This window comes from Pituophis catenifer, unplaced genomic scaffold (genome assembly GCF_029215685.1).
Source record: "Pituophis catenifer annectens isolate HBS135680 unplaced genomic scaffold, rPitCat1.0.hap2 SCAF_3, whole genome shotgun sequence".
NCBI lineage: Eukaryota > Metazoa > Chordata > Lepidosauria > Squamata > Colubridae > Pituophis > Pituophis catenifer.
In genome coordinates this window covers 129,941,707-129,965,661 of record NW_027256883.1, presented here as the reverse complement: position 1 = coordinate 129,965,661, position 23,955 = coordinate 129,941,707, and the positions used below count along the sequence as shown (strand labels likewise).

At 33.2% G+C, this 23,955-nt stretch overlaps 1 protein-coding gene across 3 annotated transcripts in view; it reads left to right on the top strand.

Moving 5' to 3' along the window:
* Positions 1-23,615, top strand: part of ARHGAP29 (Rho GTPase activating protein 29) — a 47,004-nt gene extending 23,389 nt beyond the window's left edge. For 2 of the 3 annotated variants that reach the window (XM_070941181.1, XM_070941182.1), the window contains exons 4-24: positions 3,610-3,706; positions 4,303-4,375; positions 6,677-6,737; positions 7,641-7,778; positions 8,012-8,076; positions 8,495-8,605; positions 8,716-8,796; positions 9,312-9,497; positions 9,669-9,806; positions 11,538-11,728; positions 13,355-13,518; positions 14,425-14,553; positions 14,654-14,752; positions 15,379-15,542; positions 16,110-16,298; positions 16,390-16,527; positions 18,261-18,493; positions 19,100-19,412; positions 19,507-19,603; positions 20,569-20,679; positions 21,935-23,615. In XM_070941181.1, the coding sequence (XP_070797282.1) occupies positions 3,610-3,706; positions 4,303-4,375; positions 6,677-6,737; positions 7,641-7,778; positions 8,012-8,076; positions 8,495-8,605; positions 8,716-8,796; positions 9,312-9,497; positions 9,669-9,806; positions 11,538-11,728; positions 13,355-13,518; positions 14,425-14,553; positions 14,654-14,752; positions 15,379-15,542; positions 16,110-16,298; positions 16,390-16,527; positions 18,261-18,493; positions 19,100-19,412; positions 19,507-19,603; positions 20,569-20,679; positions 21,935-22,821 (3,665 nt within the window). In that variant the 3' untranslated portion in view covers positions 22,822-23,615. The remainder of the gene's footprint in view (positions 1-3,609; positions 3,707-4,302; positions 4,376-6,676; positions 6,738-7,640; positions 7,779-8,011; positions 8,077-8,494; positions 8,606-8,715; positions 8,797-9,311; positions 9,498-9,668; positions 9,807-11,537; positions 11,729-13,354; positions 13,519-14,424; positions 14,554-14,653; positions 14,753-15,378; positions 15,543-16,109; positions 16,299-16,389; positions 16,528-18,260; positions 18,494-19,099; positions 19,413-19,506; positions 19,604-20,568; positions 20,680-21,934) is intronic. The other variant, XM_070941183.1, reaches the window with a different exon arrangement.
* Positions 23,616-23,955: the final 340 nt, after the last annotated feature.

Genomic DNA, 23,955 nt, shown 5'->3' with positions numbered 1-23,955 from the left:
GCATATACAGCACTCCTTCTCAGATTTTCCCTTCGCAGTAATAACACTGAAGCAATTTAGGATGAGAGATAATAACTGGCCCAAAGTCACTGAGTGAACTCTCATGACTGAAAGTAGACTTGATGCTGAGTCTCAGTTCTGTTCCCATATGTAATCATTATGCCACTGGAATAATTATGCAGCTAAGACTTTAATGGACCAACTAAACTACGTTTCTAGCTACAATTTTTAATCAAGATTATATTCACTTGAAGTATGTCTAACCATATTTGATTCAATGGTATTTTAGTAATTTAAATATTTATTATTGATTTGAACAATTAAATTAGAATTAAAAACTACAATTGCAACAATAAAAACCGATACAAACTAAAAAAAAAAAGGAAGAAGAAGAAGTAGGGTTCCATGGTTTCTCCAGAATGCCTGCTACAGGCAGTGGGCATTTTCCATTGCTACATGTACAGGCTACTACACTCTTGTCTGATGCTTGTAATTCAGTACAAGGCAGTTCTCATTTAACAATGGCAATTGGGACCAGAATTCCATTTGTAAGTGATATCATGTGATTGTGCTGCTTAGTGATGGCAGTTCCAACAGTCCCTAGTTACATTGTTGAACAAATCATTAAGCAAAAACCTTACATGACTGTGACTTCCTTCTGGCTTTCCCATTGACTTTGGTTGTGGAAAGCCAACAGAGAAGATCACAAATTGTGATCACATGACTGTAAGGGCACAGGAACAGCTGGAACTTTATGGATTTGTCCTTTAAGTACCATTTGTTCAGTGCCGTCAAAAGTTTGAACAGTTGTTGAATGAGTAGTTGTTAACCAAGAGCCATCTATATTGGAAGCTTTTCTATTTTTATTTTCTCAAAAATTTACTATACAGATTGTTCTCTCAACAAAGTCTTGACTCATCTTATTAAACCAAACTCCAGTCTTTTAGAGGCAAGCTTTCTATTTATTAGCTGTCTAATATCATATATTATAATAAATTACTCAATATAGACTTCATTGCTTTCGTATATTTCTCTGTGACAGCAAAGAATACATTTATTCCCAGATGAGCATTTGTTGTAAATAACAATCTTTTTGCATTTTATTTATTACTATGAAATATATGCCATTGTATTTTTAGCAACTTCGAATAATTGCATTGGCTTTAATTGTGTAATGTTATACTAATTATTATTAATTATATTCAATCAATCTTATGATCTTATACCATTATCACAATTTGTGATAAAATTACTACATTGGGCATTTAATTTATCCCCACATATTTTCATTATTTTGCACTGCTTGCCACAATTAATATTTGCATATTTAAAACAGGTGAAGAAAAAAATAAATACCAGTAGATCACATGGAAGTGTTTCAGTTTGGATTTCTTAGATAGATAGAGTTACAATTATATTTTATTAGACTACTAAATTATGTTATTATAAATCCAGAGATTATGGTTTCAGTTTTTAATAATAGTCCTTGGAACCAAATGTTTACATTAATTTTTCCCATCTCTATTACGTTGCATGCTGACTTGAAAGAGTAGCTGTATAGAAACTGCCATTTCCAGACATGGAAACAGTATTACTAATTGTTGTCAGCGCTATTGTGTACAGCCAGGATGTCCTGGGGAAAGACTGTTTAAAGCTGATGATAAGTAATATCAGTATGTAATGGTTGAAAGAAGGCTTTAGCGTTCTTTGAGTAGAAGTATTTTGGAAATAAGGTAGGAGAAATTAATTTATATTTAAATCACTAAGTACTTATTTTCCAAATCATTACAATTTAGGCATAGCAAGAAACAAAGACAGACTTGTAAAACAGGAAAAGATTTTGTTTGGTATAGTCGATAGCATTTCCTTGGGGGAACATTGTTCAAAACAGTTCAAATTGTGCATTTTTTTGCTACTGCTATCTTTATTGTTTTCCTCCTTATTTCCTCTTTTAATTTCCAGTAATATTTTCAATATACATATTAAAATATATATTTATGTCTTGCATACTTAATTTACACTGTTATTGTGAACCATTAGATTGTTTTTCTCAAATTAACAGTACTATCCCTTTTATGCCATACAGGATGAGCTAGCGACTGCCTTTGATTTAATTGAACTTTTAAACTACTTAATGGTATCAGGCTTTTTATTTCTAGTATTTCATTCTGGAAAAAAATGATATATGTAATTTATCTTACAAAACCTATTAGTATGACTATAAATGCATTGTTAAATTTTAGAATATAGAATGTAGAGGAATTGGTTTTAAATATTTCAATCATTTGTGAAGAGTTTTCAGAGCAGAGTTTATATGAGGAAACACAATTTACATTATGAGCAATGAAGTCTATATTGAATAGATTATTATAATATATAATATTAGACAGTTAATTTCTCTCAACCTACTAGAAACTTTCCTTGTCACAAAGGAAGTCTGATGGAATATCTGGTTTATTTAATTAATTGCCTTTGTTTAAATACTTGTCAATAAAATCACATGGTGTTTTAAATGTAGCTGACTTCTAAATAAACTCATTTACATTTTTCTAATTTATTTTCTTTAAAACAGGGTTTCATTAGTTTCTTAATAAAATAATGTATTGTGTAAAAGATGTTAAAGGATATAATGGATGCTGTTTCTAAATACCAGTGAAATATGAAGATTGAGTAATGGGGGGAAAAAAACTGGAACTGAAATACTCCCAATTTTCTAAATTTCTGAGTATACCTGCAAAGCTTTTCAGAAAAGAAAAATGACATGACTTAATTCTAAGACTGCTGCATTTAACTCCCTGCTCCTCTAATTGAAATGGATTTAAAATTTTCTATTCTTCATTTTGCTTATCTTTTGTAGGTTCAGTTTTTCTACAATCCAGGATAATAACGTATGCCCCTGTTTATGATAAAATGTAGTTACATCATGAAAACACTTTTTGCTTAATGAAGAAACTAAAATGTTGGCTTATATTACAAACCAATTCAGACAATAAAGAGCAATGATAGACCTGCAGTCAGTTTTTACTCTTTTTGCCAGGATCCTGAATTTAGTTTCCAGAACCTTGAGTGCCAATGAAAGTTGGCAAAGTGATTTTTCAAGGAGTCACTAAAAACCTATTGTTTCTCTTTCTGTATAGTGTGATCGCTCAAAATTATCACATTATACAGGAAGCATTAATTAAGTTTAGCAAAATATGCTTCTCTTGGTGCCAGTGAATGATCACTGCCTGAACAATATTTTTTTCAGGGAAGTTGCTAACCTTCCCTTCTCACATGTCCCAAATTCCACATGCACATAGCATTATGTAAGATGGCTCTCTGGAGTTTGAAAAATGGGGAAGTGCTTAGCTCCTATCTGGAGACACTGCCCCTTCCTTCCTTCCTTCGTTCCTTCCTTCCTTCCTTCCTTCCTTCCTCCCTCCCTCCCACCCTCCCTCCCTCTTTTTTGAAAAGATTATCTAGCATGAACTGAATAAAATACTCCCTAGCCCTATTTCTTTAGTTTAAATACAACATAGTGTACTCACTCTATGGCCTGATTTGAGAGCATTACTTAGCTATGAAAATTCAATCTGCTAATTTACAGAGCCTCTTTGTTTTCTCTCTTAGCTGTGAACTTTAAGGAAATTAATGAAGAAAAGAAGCAAGAAGTATTAAGTGAAATATTCTCTTCTATTGACTTACTGGCATTCACTTTTGGCAACGCGTAAGTTTTAAAAAGATATAATTGTGTTTTTTAGACTTTAGACTCTAAGTATCTGAACCACTAATAAGATTCTTCAACCATGTTATTCATTTAATTTGTAATTTTCCTTTCCTAATGCTACTTCTTTTTTTTTTTGGTCTCCTAATATAGCAAGCTTTTCTTGCAATTGAAAAGAAAGAGTAAACTTTTATACTCTTATACTTTGAAGGTCTTTGCTTCAGTGTTTCCAGTCTTTTCTTGCAGCTATTCTCCATTAAATTTTTGATTTCTGAAGCAACACTGATGTCCCACCTGTTTTTTCTACGAATGCCTTATGTATCCTGCTTTCTAACAGTTAAGAACAGAGCAGACTATATCTGTCTAGGCTTCTACCCAAATTTTGAAGTTACCTGATGTTCAACAATTTCATAAGGTGTAGCAGTTTTTAGCAGTTAAACATAATATATATTTTAAAATGCTATCTTTTATAGTTGTGACTATCTTAAAATAGATGCTGATTGTTCCCATATGATATTTGGTCTGAATATTTGTTAGATGTTTGTGCCTGTGTGGTATACTAAAGCATAATTTAATTTTTATTCTGACTCCCATGACAGAGTTTCAGACTTCCTTATGGGAGATGTGGATAATGGCTCAGGACTGTGTCTTCAGGTATCTCGGCAAAGTCAAGTACGTTGACAAATGTTCTTGAAAGTTTTAGCTTTGCGCAGTGATTGATATTATAGATTTCCTTACTACTGATCAAGAACAGTTTAAAACTTAAAAACTGCATAAGAACCCAACTTTTCGTAGAAACTATGGCAAATTTGTACAAAACTGGAACTACCTTAGTTCTAAAATATAAATCTAAATGTGGGTTCTTTTGTTCTTTTTTTGAGATACTTTATTGTATTCAACTACAGTAGTTAAGGTACATGAACTTTGTGGACTTCTAGTAAGAAATTGAAATGAGTTGTCATGTCAACTTGTGATGGATAAAAATCTTTATAGAAAGATGAATGTTTCATAAGCTCCCTTTGTGCTTAACTGTCTTAACAATATAAATGAGCTGGAAAATATGTTAGTGAGTGAAGATAGTGTAATATGAAAAGTTGCTTAGTTTCAATGTCGTTGTTGTTTTACTGTGATTTTTATTGAAAAGGCTGGTTTTTTTCATGCTCCTACTTTTTATCTGTGGGCCCCAGTGCAGGATATCTTCTTGGTGCTTTACTTGCTTGTTGACTCATTTTATTCCTTACACTTAAAATATATTTTAATTTTAAAACTAGAGTCCTGTCATTAAAAGCACCATAATCCATTCATGTTGCTGTGAATGTTTCTGGTTCTGAAATGAGCCCCACTAGCTTTTTTAAAAAATAAAAATGGAAGGTAATAGAGCTTTAGAGCTTTGCTTGGAAGTATATCTGCTTCACTAGGAAAAAAACCATAAGCAGGAATAATAGCATACTAGATGGAAACTAAGCAAGTGGGGATGATATTCTCATATATCAAGCTTCATAACTGATTGAGTCCTCAATAAAAGACATTTTTAAAGAACATTCCTGCTGTGCACTCAGATTCCTAATATTCCTGTCAGCTAAAAACACAAAAACCTTGGGAACTGTTTAATATTAATACATTTGAAACAATAATGTTTATAACATGCATAAAGCAGTAGTGTTAGCCTCAGTAATCTACAAATATCACCTGACTTTGATTATAGGTAAATCTTAATATATGATCTTTTTACCTACTCTCACACTGAGTGTTTTCCTGGTTAATTGAAAAAATATGCTACTGGTGCTAAACATGCATCATCTGTGCAATAGATTTTTTTTTTCTCATGGAGACAATATATTTCACTTAAAATCCAATCATTTAGTGATCACCCAGAGTTACAACAGATCTCCCTAGGGGTACTTACAACCCGGTTCCAAAGTTCTGACCCATAGTTGCATATCAAAGCGCTCAGCAGTTGGTCTGGATTGATGGCTGTTTGCAGCATCTTGTAGCCACATGACTACATTTTAAAATGATTTTGCTAAAAAAACGGCATTTACTTCTGATTTTTCGCAACAATGACACATATCAAATAGTGGGTTCACTTTATGCATTGTGATTCCATTACAGTAATAAGTCAAGGACCTATCTGCACTGGAATAAGATTTCAGATTTCAGATCCTCTGAGGACTAAGCTGAAAAATTGTTATCTGAACCTGTTAAAATCTTGATTAGTATTATATTCCTCATTTATGAGGGCATCTGCACATGTTGCAAAGAATTTTATAGGAAATATTGGAGTAAAGATATTATTGTGACCTATTTACCCATGAAAAGCTTACATTATTTGACCATTTCAATTTAATATTAGCATTAATACTGTGAAGTGAAGGTTCCTGGAGTCATGGATACTTTAACACTGGAGATTTCCAAACCACTAAAACAGATATTTGTCTGGGATAGTTGAAAATTTCTTGCCCTGGGGAAGAAGTTGGACCAGACGATGTCCACAATCCCAACTATATGATTCTATGAAGTTAAGACAGCAAAAAAAAAAAAAAAAAAAAATGCTTCGAACACTGGTCCACTCAAATAATACTTCAGCTTTGCTTATAGTTGCATTAATATTGGAGATCCAAGTATGGAGTTACAAATTAACCCATCTGACTTGGTTTTGCCTCATTAGTCTCAATTTTGGGTTAATATCAACAGGTTGGGTTGCTGTTATGAATCTATTTTTTATGAATTGAAGATGCCTTTGCTGTTATATTATTTTTGTTACTACTGTTACATGCATCTGTACTTTTGTTAATTTGGCTTAATAAAATGTAAAATATTAATAAGGCCAATTAAATACGATTTATCTATAAATGCTAGATTTCTTGTTTATCTAGTTTTGTATTCTCTCCCACTCTGCCTCATCAGGTAGCATATAATGTGTTTAAAAAATTTTTTAGCTGATGCTAATAAGGTTTTTTTTTTGTATGCCAGTCTTTTGAAAACCTTTGTACAGATTCTGGAATATCATTACATGAAGGTGTTCAATCAACAGGTGAGCATTTTTAAATGCATGATGACTTTGTACCCCATTTTTTGTAGGTAAATCGTAATAGAGGCAGTAAAAAGTTACAAACAGATCTTCTACATAAATACTATATAAAAATACTAATATAAATATTTAGAGGAAAATCATTGATGTTTTAAAATACTCTTTTTATTATGAATGGAATTCCCTCCCAAATTCAGGTTCTGAGCCTACTGGTATTTTGAAGAACCTTAAAAATGTGGCTCTTCACTCAGGCCTTTGGAAAGGATGACTGATGCCCCTTTCTACCTACCCCCCCCCCCCCGATTTCTTTTCTTCACCATGGCTCTTTTTTCTTGTGCTTTTAGCTTTTTTTTGTATTATTCTTTGTTTTTAAATGTTTTAACAATCATAAATCCACACTTGAACATATTATTAGGGTTGATTGCACAGTCAGAACTTTAGACTAGCTTTGGCATTTTTATCCACCTATTGAGTCCTTTCCAAGGACCTCGGATAGGCAGATGTTGTTGTTTGATAGTGTTAAAGCTATCATCATAGGATGTAAGCTGTTTCAAGTAAAGTTGCCTTTTGCAATTGACGACTACTACTGCTGCTGCTGCTATTATTATTATTATTATTATTATTATTATTATTATTATTATTATTATTATGTCTCATCCCAATCTTAAAAATTGTTTATGTTACTATCAGAATGAACCTAAGCTGCTCATATTATTTTTCTCCTGGTATGTTATTACAAAAAATCCATAGTTTGCTAAGATATAATTCTGTGAACTTTTAATGTGTTCTATAAGCTCTGTCAGATCCATTTAGTTGTCAACTAGCATTAAAAAGATTAATGATTTAGTGTTTACAGTTAGCTAATGTCTAAAATGTGCTGTTTTATACTTGATGCTTTATTTTCAGGGCACCTTAATGCTGAAGAAATTGATAGCGCTCTCCTAAGAAATGATAATGGAATCAAATCTGCTCTATCCTATGCTAAAGCATGGTCAAAATATGCAAAGGATATTGTTGTATGGGTAGAGAAAAAAATTAATTTGGGTGAGTACCTTTTTCTGGCACCTGCAGTCATTCAGAGTCAGGCAGGCATATAAATTTTATATTGTCAGAATTGCACTACCCGTTGCCAGTAGTGTGACTTCTAAATTAATAACTATTTGTTAAAATGAATGGAACAAATGCTGGTTCCTGTGCCTGGAAGATTGTAATAAAATAGTATCTAATTAAGATTAAGTTTTTTTTTTTTTTACTATATTTAATACTTTTTTCTACAGAAATGGAGTGTGCTAAAAACCTGGCAAAAGTAGCAGAAACCACTAAGACTATTATTGTATCTCAGGTGTGTATTCAGTTAAAAAAAAATATTAAATGTATTATGTAAATCATTACTATTTTGTGAATAGTATTCAATTCAAAATGAATTGAATTACAAGTTAACTTTATAAGTTCCTAATTATTTGGTAGTTTGTATCTTATCTTGTGTCTTAAAATCTGAATAATTTATTATAATAAAGTATATCATAACTCAACTATGGTAAGATGCAAGTATTTAAACAGATGTGTAAAGGTGCAAATATTTAAACAGTCATTTAAGCACTATTTTTTAAAAAAACAGCATTTTAAAATTATTTTAAACAAGTGTTATGTAGCAGTTTAATTTGGCATTAAAGCTGTTTAAACAACTTTTCATTTTTATAATGAATCCTAACACTATTTTGAAAAAATACTAGCATTACATTATGTGTGTTTGCTTTTAGGACTACATGCCATTCCAGTCAATATTCATAAATGCATTTCAAAATGATATAGAGAACAGTTTGCTTTGGCAGCAGACAGCAGTAGCTCTTCAAACTAATAAATTTTTACAGGTAAATAAAAATTCTTCTGTAAGAAGTATTACTATATGAATAATTCATTGTTATGTGAACTGCTAACACATAACTGATACTTCTTTACTCAGTTCATTTTTCTTATTTAGCCACTGCTTGGGAGAAAAAGTGAATTGGATAGACAAAGAAAAGAGATAAAGGAACTTTGGCAACGAGAACAGAAAAAATTGGTGAGTATCATTGTTTATTATACATCTTGTTTACTCATTCGAACTTTCCTTCTGAGCTTAAATTGTGACATTGTATGAAAAAGACAAGTCTCATGTAGAGTCCCCATGGACATGTGATTGTGATTTGGGCACTTGGCAACTCTTGTGCATTTACAATGGCTGCAGTGTCCTGCTGTCATAAGACTATCTTTTGCCTGCAAGAAACGTTGCTTGTCTTGGTCAAGTGATGTCTCGATTAATAATTGCAGTGATACACTTAAGGACCAATAAAGATTGCAAAATTGGATGTGATTGTGTGATATGGTTGTAAATTGAGGATTACCTATAAGCAATTGCCTACACATCTCTTTTTCCCTTAATAGTATAAGGATCATAGTTTCTTTTATCATAATCATTATGTTTTAATAAGTAGAAATATGCTTGGAAATTAGAAAATCATATTGATTTAACAGATTAATATTCCACCACAAGGTGTACTTCTTAATATAAAAGATATTTTTCTTTGGAATGTACAGCAAGAACTGGAATCCAGTGTAAGAAAAGCAAAACAATTATATCTTCAACGGCAAGAGGAGTATGAGAAGGCAAAATCAACCACTCTTCGTGCTGAGGATGACTATATTTCTTCCAATTGGGGCTTTACAAAAGATACCAGCAAATTAGAAAAGAAACGTAAACTGGAAGAGGAAGCTCTCCAAAAAGTAAAGTATCTTCTTTAAATCTGTCACTATTTGACAAATAGGCAGAATATGGCTTTTATCCATTATTTGAATCGTATGACTTTTTATTATGGGTTATTTATGGAAGGGGATTAGAGTTAACTGGATGTTTTTTCTAACAATACCTATTTCTTTATCCTTCATTTGTTGTAGGCTGAAGAAGCCAATGAACATTTCAAAGCCAGCAAGGCTGAAGTTGAAGAAAAGAGAAGTAATCTAGAAAATTTCAAAAGTGTCATTTTAACACAGCTACGGGAACAAATTTATCAATGTGATCTCACACTAAAAGCTGTAAGAATATATGACTTAATGTATCTTAAATCCGAAAATCTTTAGTGAATTTTAAAATGGCAACATTAGATACTTTGCCATAGTGTGAAAATGATTTCAATCTTTCCTTAATTATCATGAAATCCATTAGCATAAGACAATCATTGTGTTATCTCAGATAGTTTTCTGGTACAGAATATGGTATTTAGTTAAAATAGCAATAGCACTTAGACTTGTATACCACTTTGCAATGCTTTACAGCCCTCTCTAAGTGGTTAACATAGTCAGCATATTGCCCCAGCAATCTGGGTCCTCATTTTACCAGCCTCGGAAGGATGAGAGGCTGAGCCAACCTTGAGCTGGTCAGAATCGAACTGCTGCCAGTGGGCTGAGTTAGCCTACAGTTAGCCTTCATTACATTACAATACTTCATTCTAACAACTGCTCCCACAGCTAAAATTTTAAAGTGTAAACTTCATATCTCCTCTTAGTATTTGAATGGGAAATATATGAGAAAGGAAAGTGGCAGGAAGCTATGATTTATGGTTGTTGTTCTGTTTGTTGAACTCCAGATAACAAACGACAAAAAACAGACTCTCATAAAACAATTAAGTCACATTTAATTCAGTTAAACCAGTCATGTCCAACCCACAACCCATGGGCCAGATGCGGCCCTGACAGCTAGTAATGTGGCCGCACAAGATCATAATAAAAAATATAAATAATGAAGTATATTATTTACATACATTGATTATATTATATATTTTATATGTGGCCCAAGACGGTTCCTCTTCACCCAGTGCAGCTAGGCAAGCCAAAAGATTGGACACACCTGAGTTAAAGTAAAACTTGAAAAACCTGACTGAAGAGAAGTTGTACAACTTTCATTAGCTAAAAAGCCGTACTATGCTTTTCATGATAAGTTGAGAGCCCCACTAAATCTGTGGCGGCTCTGAATGCTGCAAAATGGATGTTGGTAAGCTATATTTTTGTGCTCCTGCTATAGAGAAAACTCTGCAAATGAAAAAAGCTCCCAGTTCCAGAGCTTCATTTCTTATCTGATTATATCTGATTATCTTTGCCATATTTACATCTTTATGTAATAATGTTGCTTCTGTCATAATATTTGATGAGAGTGCCAATGCTTGCTTTTTTTTTTGTATACACTGGTACCAAGCAAAGGGTCTAATGTTTATCTTTCCTTTAAAACGAAGTTGAGAATTTGAAGATCAACAAGTGGGTGGGTGGGGGTTATTGATATGTTCTATTTTTATTTCTATACTGTGTTTTATTGTTTGCAAGCCACCTAGAGCAGGGGTCCCCAACCTGTGGGCCATGGCCCCCTGCTCTGCCATGGCCACCGGGCCGCATGAGTAGCTGCGCATGCCTGCCCCTCCCACAAAACCATCCCCTCTTTTCCCCTCTCCCCACTCCGGGCCACCAACCCAGAAAGGTTGGAGAACTCTGACCTAGAGTTCCTGTGAGTGGATAGATGGCTATATAAATTTTCTAAATAATAAAATAATAAAATAAATAAAAGCGTGAAAAATGCAGCTGCAGTTTAAACTTTAGTCTAAAGCTGCATTGTTTTATAATAGATTAATTGTATAGAAAATGTAGGCTTAGAACTATTTGTAGAGTTTGGGTTTTATTTTAATTAATATACATGTATCTAACATTTTGTAGTTTCTTTGTATTTTGCTGTTTCTAAACAGTATTGTGAAGTCTTGAAAAACTTTATCTTCCACGTAGGCAACAGTTAACCTGTTCCAGATGCAGCATGCCCAAGTTGTTTCAATGCCAGTCAATTATCAATACCTCTGTGAGAGTGCCAAGCTGTATGATCCAGGAAAAATGTTATTTGAATATGTGAAGAATTTGCCAAAATATGAAGCTCCTACTGAGTCCGTTTGCTTTGAAACTCAGACTTCCCAGGTTGGAGGGTGAGATACTAGATACATTCTTCCGTATTTGGCAGTAAATATGAACCAAAAGTTTAGCTAAAGAAATAAAATATAGATAAAGAAATAAAAGCCTGAATTTTTGGATTACTGGTTGGATGCCTATTAAATGGTGGGAAAACAAATTGAAATAGGGCTTAAAAGCAGGTGAGAAGCATTCTTACATAAGTTAATGTTTTGAATTTAGCAAAATTGTGCATTTGGTTAGGTTTACCAGTATATCTGTGTCTTCTTTCCCATATTTAATTACTATAATTGAAGAATAAATCTTAATTATTGATTCTATAAGGTTGTAGGGAAATGGTTGTTATATAAATGATTTATATAAAAGCCTGAGAATATTTGGATTTCTTGGTCATATCCAGGATTCTTTACAGTTCTATTTCTTTATTGTAGTTTAATCATGTTTATCAGTTTTTTGCTGTTAAAGGAGTCTTCATTTCCTTTTTGCCCATGACCAAAGCTGCTAAGACAATTACCACTTTTTACTCAGCTGGGGGAGGGAGATAAGTTCATAATTTTCGTCAATGTTAAATACAGAGCCAGTATCTGCCAAAAATTTCAAAATCATAACCACTTTAAAAACAAAAGAAGTAATGGAAAATTTAGCATGCTCATTTCAGTCAGAGAATATTGAACTCTGAATGTCAGAGAAACATAAAACAGGTGGATTGAATTGTTTGATGTCTACTATACAGTATATAGGATCATAGGATTTTGGAGAAAACCCAACATTCTAAACAGGGGCACTTAGAGTTGGCTTACACTGCATTTTTATTTTAAATCTTTTATTCTGTCTGTCTGTCTGTCTGTCTGTCTGTCTGTCTGTCTATCATCTAATTTTGAAACCACCAATCTGCCTCACATTTTCATTAATAAGTGTCTTTTACCCAGAGCCTATTAAAGTTTGGAGGATTGTTCTTCTGTTTACTTTATTCTGATCTTTGCATATGAGTCAACAATAAGGGAAGCTGAGTGTATGTCATCAAGATATGTTAAATTAAACACATTTAAATTTATTTAATACATTTTAATTAACAAAAGAGTTGGGGAACTGAAGTCATAGTGAGTAGCTTGATTTTGGTGATGAACGGTCAGGAAATTAAAAGGCAGCGAGCATAGTGGAGTGCTCCCTCAGGAGGAGTGCAAGTTTGGGGGAGGCCTGCATTTAACGCACCTCAGTAAATAGGTGTACTCCTCTGTGAATAGCTGCCCAGCAGGATTGTTTAAAGTTACCTAGAACCCATTGGAGAATGCCAGGCTGAAAGAGTGCCTGCTAGCCATTACGATGAATTCTTATAGCATCACTCACTATAAGTTGGAAGTTGTTTAAATAAATTTAGCTGAGATGCCAGAGACTATTTTAGGATTAGTTTGAAGCTAATGGTCCTGAGAAATTGAGTAGAGTTTGTTGTTAAATTAGTTTTATAATCTGTGGATTGAGTCTTTGCTTGCCAGGTTGCTAAAAGTCATCAAGGAAAGATTCATTATTTATGGTTATGGCTCTATAAGCATTTAAAATCTTGAACAGAAGTGTAAAATGTTGATTTGTTGGGATAAATTGGGAAAACAATGCAATTTCAAGTGATGGTTTGTTCCCTTTCACAGAGTTTTCGATGAACAGTCAAACAATGTTTCTGCATCCCAAGGAAGCATACCTCAGTGCTCAGGAGATTATCCTATTCAGTTACTAGACGATACTACAAGCCCAGCCTATCTTTGCTCTCAAAAGATTGGAGACAAAAGATCTTTGAGCAGTACAGATGTCTCTGGTAATACTTCAATTGATCATTTATGTAGTTAAGTAAACAATTTTAATATATCATTATGATTTGGCCACTATCAATATTCTAATGTATTATTTTTATTTTTGTTGCCTTCAACAAAATATCTTTACATAAGTCAATATATCAAGGGAAATGAAACATAATTAAGACTCATAATTTAATTTTGGGAAGTGAGAATTTTCAACTTTTCAATTAATATTAATATGTCAGGAAACCAGAGTGAAATACGAATAGAAACTGAACAATATCATTCCTCTCCAAAAAAATGAAACAAAGGTCAAATGGTAAATGTAGAAAAATGTTGAAATATGTGAAAGTTAATCACATACAATATTTTTTAAATATAATAAATATTAAGTATGTATTTAATATTTATCCGTTTCAATTTGATTATTGAGGATAAGTGTGTCACTATAACGTAGGGGCTGTTTCCGTCTAATGATTAGTTGTTCAAGAATTGGTAGTTCATGTTTTCAAGGCCTTTTTATGGGTTTACAGCAGGTATGTAATTGGGATCTACCTGAATGTAGATGTTGGACTTGATGTCAATTAATGTCAGCTTTCCTGTGAGCAAAATTTGTACAACTAAATTTCTGATTTACTGCTCTGGTTTTGCATTCAAATGCTTCTTGGACTACTTTGTTCTGCCATAGTTATGATTCAGGCTATCTCATTGGATGAATACAGCAAAACTGCCACTTGCAGAGCATGCACAACCAAAAGAGTGGCTTGTACAGACAGAGAACGTATAGTTCTTACTGTAGTACAGTGAAGGATACCTCCAGTTTTGATTTTTAAAATTTATATGTAGGCTGTGAGAAGCAGGATAAAATTTGTTTTATATCTGAAGAACTTGAAGTCATTAAACCTACTTCTCCTTCTCCTTTAAAGCTGTACGAGGCCCACCACCTTTTAGATCTTGGTCAGTTGGTAATCAAAGTGGGGGAATGTGCAGTGATTCTGAAAGTGCAGGAGGAAGCAGTGAATCACGATCTGTGGATTCTCCATCTGCTAGCCCAGGTACAGATATTATTCTTCAATGCTAGTATTATTGCTGTGATTTTGTGAAGCAAAAGAAATGCAACAGAAGGGCTTAAATTGTCCATTCTTGGCTGTTTAGTAGGTGACTTCAAAAGACTTCCTCGTACACCATCTATTGGGACCATGTCATCTGCAGATGATCTTGATGAGAGAGAGGCACCTTCACCTTCTGACTGTGGTAATATAATTCTAAGATGAGTTCATTTTTTGTTCTAAGTACACTTTGCAGTCCCATTTTTTTTTTATTCTTAAACTTTGTTAGAAACAGAAGGGCAGATAGTGGACATGTTTATCTCTTCTGAGCCAACAAATATATTTATTGAGCTGAAAGAGCAAATTTCAGTAAGTACAAGAACTCTGCAAAAATGAAGCTTAGCTGTTCTGTCTAAAAGGGTAATACATCTGTTAAACATATGTTTGATAGAAGAATTAAATAAGCAGGGATTTTTATTGTTTGAGTTGTTTTGGCTTGGGTGATATGCTAGTGGATATTTCAAAACCAATAAATAATGATTCAGTGAATATAGAGAAATCTATGATTTTACTTTTTCAAAAGTAGAAATATGAAATTGTGAGCAATTTCCTGCCCCCATCATATGATAAAATGATAAGACAACCATCTTACACAGAATTGTTTAGAATTAGGATCTCATACATTAGGTAGGTAGGTATATATAGATTTACTTTACTGAACACATTATATGCATCATTATTAGGATATCATTTCATAGGATAAATATCTGAAAATATTAGTGTGTATTCCTTGCACTCTGAAAAGCTAACAATAGATCATTTTATTTTAAGGTTTAAATGACCTAGCAGCTGAAATTGCCAGTACTCCTGGACCTTTTCGAAACACTCTCCTATCTAAGGCAGCACAAACACACAAACTTCGGAAGCTGAGGTCTCCATCCAAATGCAGGGAATGTGATAGTCTGGTGGTATTCCATGGAGCAGAATGTGAAGAGGTTGGAAATCCAAACACCTTTTGGCTTTCTTATAATGGCTTGTGGGCGATACAAGTTACTAGAGTCACATAATATAATTTCATACCATGTAGTTTCCATGACTGAGGTGCACTGGACATATGAAGCTACTATGCTTGAAGTGCCAGAGAGGATAGTGTCAATTTATCTTACCAGCTTGGCAGTATATTTGCCAAGATAATACAAATGGTTCTCCTTCTCCAGTTGTTTATTAGGCTTGGCAGAAAGGTTTGTTGGTGAAGTATTCATTATGCCTCATGTTTAAGAGCTACTTTGGATCTGGCATACTTGAATGGCTGCCTGTCTATTACATATACAGTGTATACTGTATACATTTATTTTTGGAATTTCTGACTTTTTGCTTATACAACCCTCAAGCAGCTGTTAACTATTCAAAAGCTTTTCAAGTAGTACCAAATCACTGCGAACTAGTTGAAAGAAGCTAAATGCTTTAAATAAGTTAAATGAAGTTAGATGATAAGCTGAATAGTAGATGCTATATGCCCTTACCCTGTTTTTAATATCTCATTTCTTTGCTGCTGCTTTTAGTGCTCACTTTCCTGTCACAAAAAATGTTTGGAGACTTTAGCTATTCAGTGTGGACATAAGAAGCTTCATGGAAAACTTCATTTGTTTGGAGTAGAATTTACTCAAGTTTCTAAAAATAGTCAAGATGGTATCCCTTTCATCATAAGAAAGTGTACCTCTGAAATTGAAAGCAGAGCCTTAAATGTCAAGGTAAAGATTCATACTGGTTTTCAAATGCTTTTCTTCAAAACCATTAAAATTTTGTTTTTACAATTACTTATGACGTGTTTTCATATTTAAGGGGATATACCGTGTGAATGGAGCCAAATCCAGAGTTGAAAAACTTTGTCAATCATTTGAAAATGGGAAAGATTTGGTAGAATTATCTGAACTCCATGCTCATGATATAAGTAATGTTCTTAAATTATTTCTTCGCCAGGTAAATAAACATTATTGTCTTCTTTATTCTTATTTGTATACTGAAAGATTTATTAAGGTGGACATAATTCTTGTGTAGCGTTTTGTGAAAATTCCAGAATTGAGGTGATTGCAGGGAGGTTTACCCTTTGACTCTTGCTTGTATTGGAAGGCTAGAAAACAATCAAATAATCATTCTTAAAATTAGATTGCTATTCGTTTTTCATTATTGCTGATTTTTGTCAGGTTAATTAAAATTAGCTATTTTAAGTATGATTAACAGAATAAGTGGATAGAGGAAATTAGCTGGAAAAAATGGGGAAGATTTAAAAAAATGAATGGGAATAAATTTTTGAACAATAACAAAAACCCAAACACATCTTGCTTTTACTATATCCACTTGGCTTCCGATATACGAAAAAGAATCTCTAATCATGCTTTAAATAAATGGCTCAAAAAGTGAAATCTACCCTGTGAGAATACAGAACTAGGGCCTAGGCTAATGCTGACAGTGTACTCTTAAAAAAGAATTGCCATTTTTATTAATATAGCAACTCTATAAATGTGAGTATAATACTAAAATTAATAAAAAGTCCATTTTTAAATTACTGAGTATCTGAATGCTTCATTACATTCTAATGAAACATAAGTATGTAATTTCCATGTGTATTCCTACCGTGACTAACCTGATTCTCCTCTGTTGTGGTTCAATATTCTGTTATGCCATCTCTTCTCTTTATCTTTTAGCTGCTTCATTTATGTTCCAATATTATACCTCTTATTATTTTTTGCTGTTCTTTGTGGTGAAGTTGTTAATAGGTTTAAAATAAATGCCTCACTTGCACCAAAACAGTAGAAATTACTCTTTGTGGTTTATGAGTCAAGAGAATTGGTTATATTGTGAGGAAGAAAAAAAGATGTGAATCTTGTGAATAGTGATTACCTACATTATTGTTCACTTATCCTGGACTTCCACAATCCCTTACTAGTATTCCCTAAAGTCTAATACAGCTTGCAGTAGTATCTGATTGCTTACTAGCATCAGTATTGAACGTAATAGTTGCAAAGCTTCTTTTTAATGAAAACTGGGAAATATTAAGTAATTGTGCGCTATGGTACATGTTTACTTTAATAAACATCTGATAGGTTCAAATGTATCATACAAACATAGGCTACAAGTCTGAATGGGGAATTCATTGGTATTCATATTTGATACTTCATACCCCTTCCTTAAATTAACAGTCTTTTTAGCACTTGAATTGCAGGCTCTCATTTGCCATTTCCTTTTACTCAGATTGACACCTATGGTAGCTGAGTTCACCTGTATAGTACTTGCTTTTCTTCTGGGAAACAGAGATTATTGTTTGTCAAAACACAGTTTAGGTTATAGACTTTAATGTAATGCATGAATCAACTCACAAATATCTAGTCCTTCTATTCAAAATATTGTAATTGTTCTCTTGTTCTGTAATAAAGCAGATTAATAACTATCTCGATCAGGTTTTATTTTTAGAAACTTTTTACAAATAAACAAAATTGGTCATTTAAACAAAGCAAAACTTAAAAACACACATAGAAGTGTTATTAAAATCCAAGCTATAAGAAATGGAATCTATCAACAGTGCTACATGAATTTCTTACAATATACTAGCTATGCAGAAAAAAATTCAGAAACTTCCCAGAAAAGGACAATGAAAAGAAGGACATAAAGTTAAGATAAAATTTCACATGGATTTCTGGTATTCTTTCCCACAGCTCCCTGAACCTTTGATTTTGTCTCGATTTTACAATGAATTCATTGGACTTGCAAAAGAAAGCCAGAATATTAATGTGGAACTTGATATGAAACAGATGAGATCAAAATCAAACAAACAGCAATCAGTTTGCATTGAATTGAATAGAATCATACTTAAAATTAAAGATCTACTGAGATTGCTACCTACAGCGAACCATAACACTCTGAAGTTTCTTTTAGCTCATCTATGCAGGTAAGAGCATTCCGAGTCAACCAGTACTAGATTTTTCTATATATTTTTCTAGAATTATATGTAGTAATGAAAATAATATCCCTTTCTATTTAGTGACTTGTTATACTTAACTTTATTAAGATCAGTTATAAAGTTCAATACATTTTTTTAATTGTTTAAAATTGTTATAACTACATAATGGTAACCTGTAAGGCCCAGAGTGACTTTTAGAATCCAAAACAATAAAAACATTTTTAAAAAACATAACCAACAAAGCTTGGACTAAAAAAACTATCATAACAACAGACAGTCACAACCCCTTACCTGAGGTCAAAGTTAGGTATTGAGGTATTTTCAGAACTCCAGGAGAGAAGGCACTGTCTGGGTTTTTTGGGGGGGAGGTGGAAGAGAGGCTGTTTTACCCAAAATGCAGGAATGGTGGTAGCAGAGACACTTCTCTCCTGGAACATATTGGGAAGCCAGAAACAATTGGAGATAGGTTGACTCTCAGATATCTAGACATTAAGTTTTGATTAATGTTAGTTGGCAATTAAAATATATATTTATCTGTACAAACATTTGTTGGTACATTCAAAACTTTGATGCATTTTCTGTTCTTTTACGCAGAGTTAGTGAACAATCTGATGAAAATAAAATGTCTGCCCGCAATCTTGGCATTATATTTGGTCCAACTTTGATCAGACCACGTGAGACAGATGCCACACTCTCACTATCTTCACTTGTGGATTATCCATATCAAGCCCGAATGATAGAACTTCTTATCACTCACTATGAAAAGATTTTCGACACTGCCCAAGAACATTCATCAGCTGCAACTGAATCTGATGAAAATTCTTTTTGTACTAAAAGTATTTTATCAGTAGAAGATAAACAAGCATCTCAAGATAGGAAAGGAGGATTCTTTGTGGCTATGAAGGAAGTGAGTTTCTGTTGAGGAACAATATAATATTCCATTATATTTGTAGTATTTCATTTAGGAAAAAATATTCTACTCTTATTGTTATTATTGACAGAGTGTCAAGAGGAAGAATTCTACTAAAAGAAGCATATCTTTTGAAGAACCAGATGGTAGCAAACGATCCCCCTTCCAATCTGATTCTTTAGTAAAAGGTAAGTGTATGTTACAATAGATAGCAATAGCATTTAAACTTATATACTGCTTCATAATGCTTTATAGCCCTGTCTAAATAGTTTACAGAGTCAGCATATTGCCCCCAACAATCTGGTCTTCATTTTATTGACGAATACACCAGTGAGTCAGAACTGTCTCTTAATTTCTGGGGATAAATATTGATGATCGCTGTGAAAATGAAAAAAAAAACCAGTATTAAAATATTTTAAGCTTGAAATAATCTTATTTATTTATCAAATTTATATCCCACTTGTAATCATAAATTGATTCTCAATAGTTAACAAAAGACAATATAACAATAAAAACACTACATAATTTACTTTTAAACCTTTATTATTGGTTTTAAAAACTCAGGATGGCAAACATACCTAACACTCCTTCCCCTTCTATTTTCTCAACAACAACAACCCTATGAGGTGAGTTGGGCTGAGACAGAGAGAGACTGGCTCAAAGGCACCCAGGTGTCTTTTGAGTCTTAAGGTGGAATTAGAACTCACAATCTCTTGATTTCTAGTCTAATGCCTTAACCACTAGACTAAATTTGCTACCTGAAATCAATCAGTTAGGGTTAGAGATTAGTTTAGATGAGTAGTGATGAGGGCATGACACACTGTAATCAGGTCATCTCATCTGAAGTAAGGCCACCAGTGGCACACCAGCCAAAACTGGGCAAATGCATCCCTGGCCATAGTCTACCTGTTGATGCAATTGCAACTGCAAATCCAAGAGGAACCCATTTGTGGACCTCTTCCTTCAGGGGCAATACAACTCCTTCCAGAGACAACACGGGGTACCTCAGTGTACATCTGTAGCTCAATCTTACTGTTTGAACCTGTTTTCTACTATTCAGATCCTAACAATCTCCATAGTGGACTTCCACATTATATTAGATTTTGGTGTGCAAATATACAGTAAATGCTTGCATTGTTGGTTTTTTTCTTAGAATCAACCTGTACTCTTGAGAGAAAACTCAGTCTTGGCAAGCAAAATTCTCCTTCAGAATCTACTCCTGTGATGGCTTTGGAAAATGACACGGTTCCTATAAAAGAATCAGGTTAGTTTTATTAACTGTGGAATATTTATACAGTTATTATTCCTGTTACTGTTGAATTATTCTATGTTTAAAAGCCAAAGCAATTGTTTATTTAAATTAAATTGGTTCCAGTATAGATGAAAAAATGTCAACTTTTAGGGTGTTAATGTAGTTGGAAATCTTTAAAGATTAAAAGGTCGCTTGAAACTTGAGTTAAGACTTAAATAATATTTCAGAGTAAAAGTCCATTATAATTAATTCTCAAGTGGTACATCTATAGCTTATTTTTTTGCATACTGTAACTACAGTTTTTTGACAGATCTACAACTTAAAACCACACAAATATGTACTTTACTAATAGCTTTTAAAATAACCTTTTTCCCATTTGTGTCGCATAGCTGGCTGGAGAATTCTGGGAGTTGAAGTCCACAAGTTTTAAAGCTGCCAAGTTTGAAGACTTCTGCTCTAGCAGAATAGGGATTGGCTGTGCAAATAGCACAATTTATGCAGGCTTACAGTCTGCTAGATAGTGCTTAAACATGATATCTGGCAGAGTTTGAGAGTTTCCTAAGTCTGTAAATGCTATCTCTTGTTTGTCCTTTTACAATTGTTTTTTTGCCAGCTTCATTATCATATTCAGTTTTTCATAATGATGAAATAGGTAAAAGTACTTAAATATTATAGTTCTCTAATATTTATGGTAGGTTATTGTACGCTGTTTCCAACCAATATATTGCTAAATTTGAATTATGAGAACATTTTTATATAGATAGGGTCTAATTGTAAGAATCTTTCGTTTGAATTGTTTTACCATGTTAATTCTGCAATTAGCCTGACTTTCAACTAAGGAGAGCTGTCTGTCCAGATATGTTAGGAATTCAACCACTTGAAATTCCCAACAAGTGACTCCATCTGAAGAATGCAAAGTTGGAGAAGCTTAAGTTAAAAAACAAATATAAAATGTTTGTGTTCATTCTACTAACAAAAACAAACTGGAGGGATGAAATTCCATTGTGGGTAGCTTCTTACAAAACAGTTGTAGGAAAGTTCCTTCCTTCTTAAATTAAGTTGTGGAACATGAATCATAATAAATACAAGAAATATAATGGAATTCTGGAGTTGGCTGATCTGTCTTTCAGGTATAATTGTTATAAAACAAAGTGTAAGAAGGCACATAAACAAGAAATATGATTTTCTGAAATGTATATATCTTTTCTAGTTAATATTCAAGATTAATACTTTTTGATGACACTCGAAACATTTCTTTCCTTCCTAGACAATAAAGCGACTCCAGTTTCAGATCAAGACAATGGGAAGCATGACTTTGAAACTGAGGATGGTGTTAAAAGTGATCAGTTAATAAGACCTAGACGTCAAATAACCAAAGTTCAGTTGCGCTGTCAAAAGTCCAAGCCATTTTTTCGTCCTGTGAGTTTACCTTTAGGATCGATGCTTCCTTCTTGTATTTTAAATGAACAAAACTTCCAGAATGCAAGTCTGAACCCAGACAAGCTTGGGAAAAGTCTTGTTATTGAAGACATTTCTGAGACACAGTCACTTCCCTCTACTACTGCTGGCTCTAGAATCTCTTGTTATGACCCACAAACTCAGAAAAAGACTTGGGACAAGCAATATAAACAGTATGACATGACATCAAAAACAGCAAAGATTATGACCAATATCCATGAAAACTTAACACAAGAATCTGTAAATACATGTGCCTTAAATGCATCTGGCAACCTTGTTAACAATTCAGTGAATGCCATACTTCTTTGTAAGCCATATACAGGACCGTTCACAACTGTAAAGCCTGTAGGAGAAACGCATTGCACAGCCTCTACTCCTTTTGTTACTTTGAAAAAGCCAAGATGTTTTCAACCACCAGGAGGAACATTTTATAAACCATCATCCAACAATAATGCCAAACCAAATGATGAGAGTTCTGCATCCAAATGCTGTGCAGCAATAATCCATAATGACATGCCAGGACTAGGTGTGAATCCTGGCCTTGATCACAGCTTTTTGGATTCCTCTATCCAAGATGGAAGGCAACAAAAATCTAGCTTTGAAACCATGCCCCCTGCAGATTTGAAGCCCACTTATCAGAGATTAAGGCCAAAGCGGATGCAAGAACTGGAACACAGGGAAGCTCATTTTGTGTAAGGCACTCAAAACTTCTGGAAGAGTTTTTTTTTTTTTCTTGAGGATTTCACCTTTGTGCCATATTGAAATTATTTTTATAAATATCTGTACAGGCATTTTAAAACATTGAATGAAAAAAGCTGTGAAGACTATTGAAGTTAATTTTTTATTATTATTATTATTATTTCATTTTTCTCAAGAGTATTTAAATGCATTCCAAATGTATGAGCAGCTAATATGAAGTGCACTCAAAAAAACCTTATAATCTACTTCATTTGTTCAATTGTATTTTTTCTCATGGAAGCCTACTTATGTTAGAGTGCAACAGTGAAAGGAGTCCATATCCAAGAATAAATTGTTTATTAAGACTGCAGAGTATGAAATATAGATACTTAATTTAAGAATAAACCAAAGCTTGAAGCATTGCTGTAAGTGTCTGTATTTAGTTTTTTCTCTACTCTGGACAATTAAATGCTCTCCAGTTCACTGAAACAGTCACAAGTCACAAACAGAAGTACTGAATATGAAAGCATAATTTGACACTAATAGTCAACTTGGCTGAGAAAGTATGCAGCGAGCTGTTTGGAGCCGGAATAAGTGTCACTTTCCTGTTTATCTGTTTCTTGTATGATGTTCGTTTCTGAAGTAGTTTAAGAGTCTCAGTGTTCACAATGAATTGACAAAGTGTCACCTATTCTGGTTGTGTTCTTCTTTTACTCCATTTTGTTTCATTTATCTTTTATTCCTATGTTTTATGTTACCATATGTACCATATATAATACTGGCCAGTGACTGAAGTAAAGTATTTTGACAAAGTTATGAAAATACCCGGTTGGTTATTTATGCATTTACAGAGAATGCCTAAGGAATAATTGTGCTAACATTTGATGTGTTTTAGATGAAGACATAAATGTATAATACTGTTTTGTGTAGATAATGCTGCATTTTTGCCTGGCAACCTGAATAATGCAAATATGAAATATACATCTGATACAGCAAGGAATATGAATTTGAAAATTAATGTACCAAGCACCAATAGAGTTATGTCTGAAAGGGAAAATGGAATCAATGATTGTTAGTTATATATAAATGGTCATATATAAATGGCTAAAAAAACTAGAGCAGCTGTATACTTCATAAAATGTTTGACTAAAG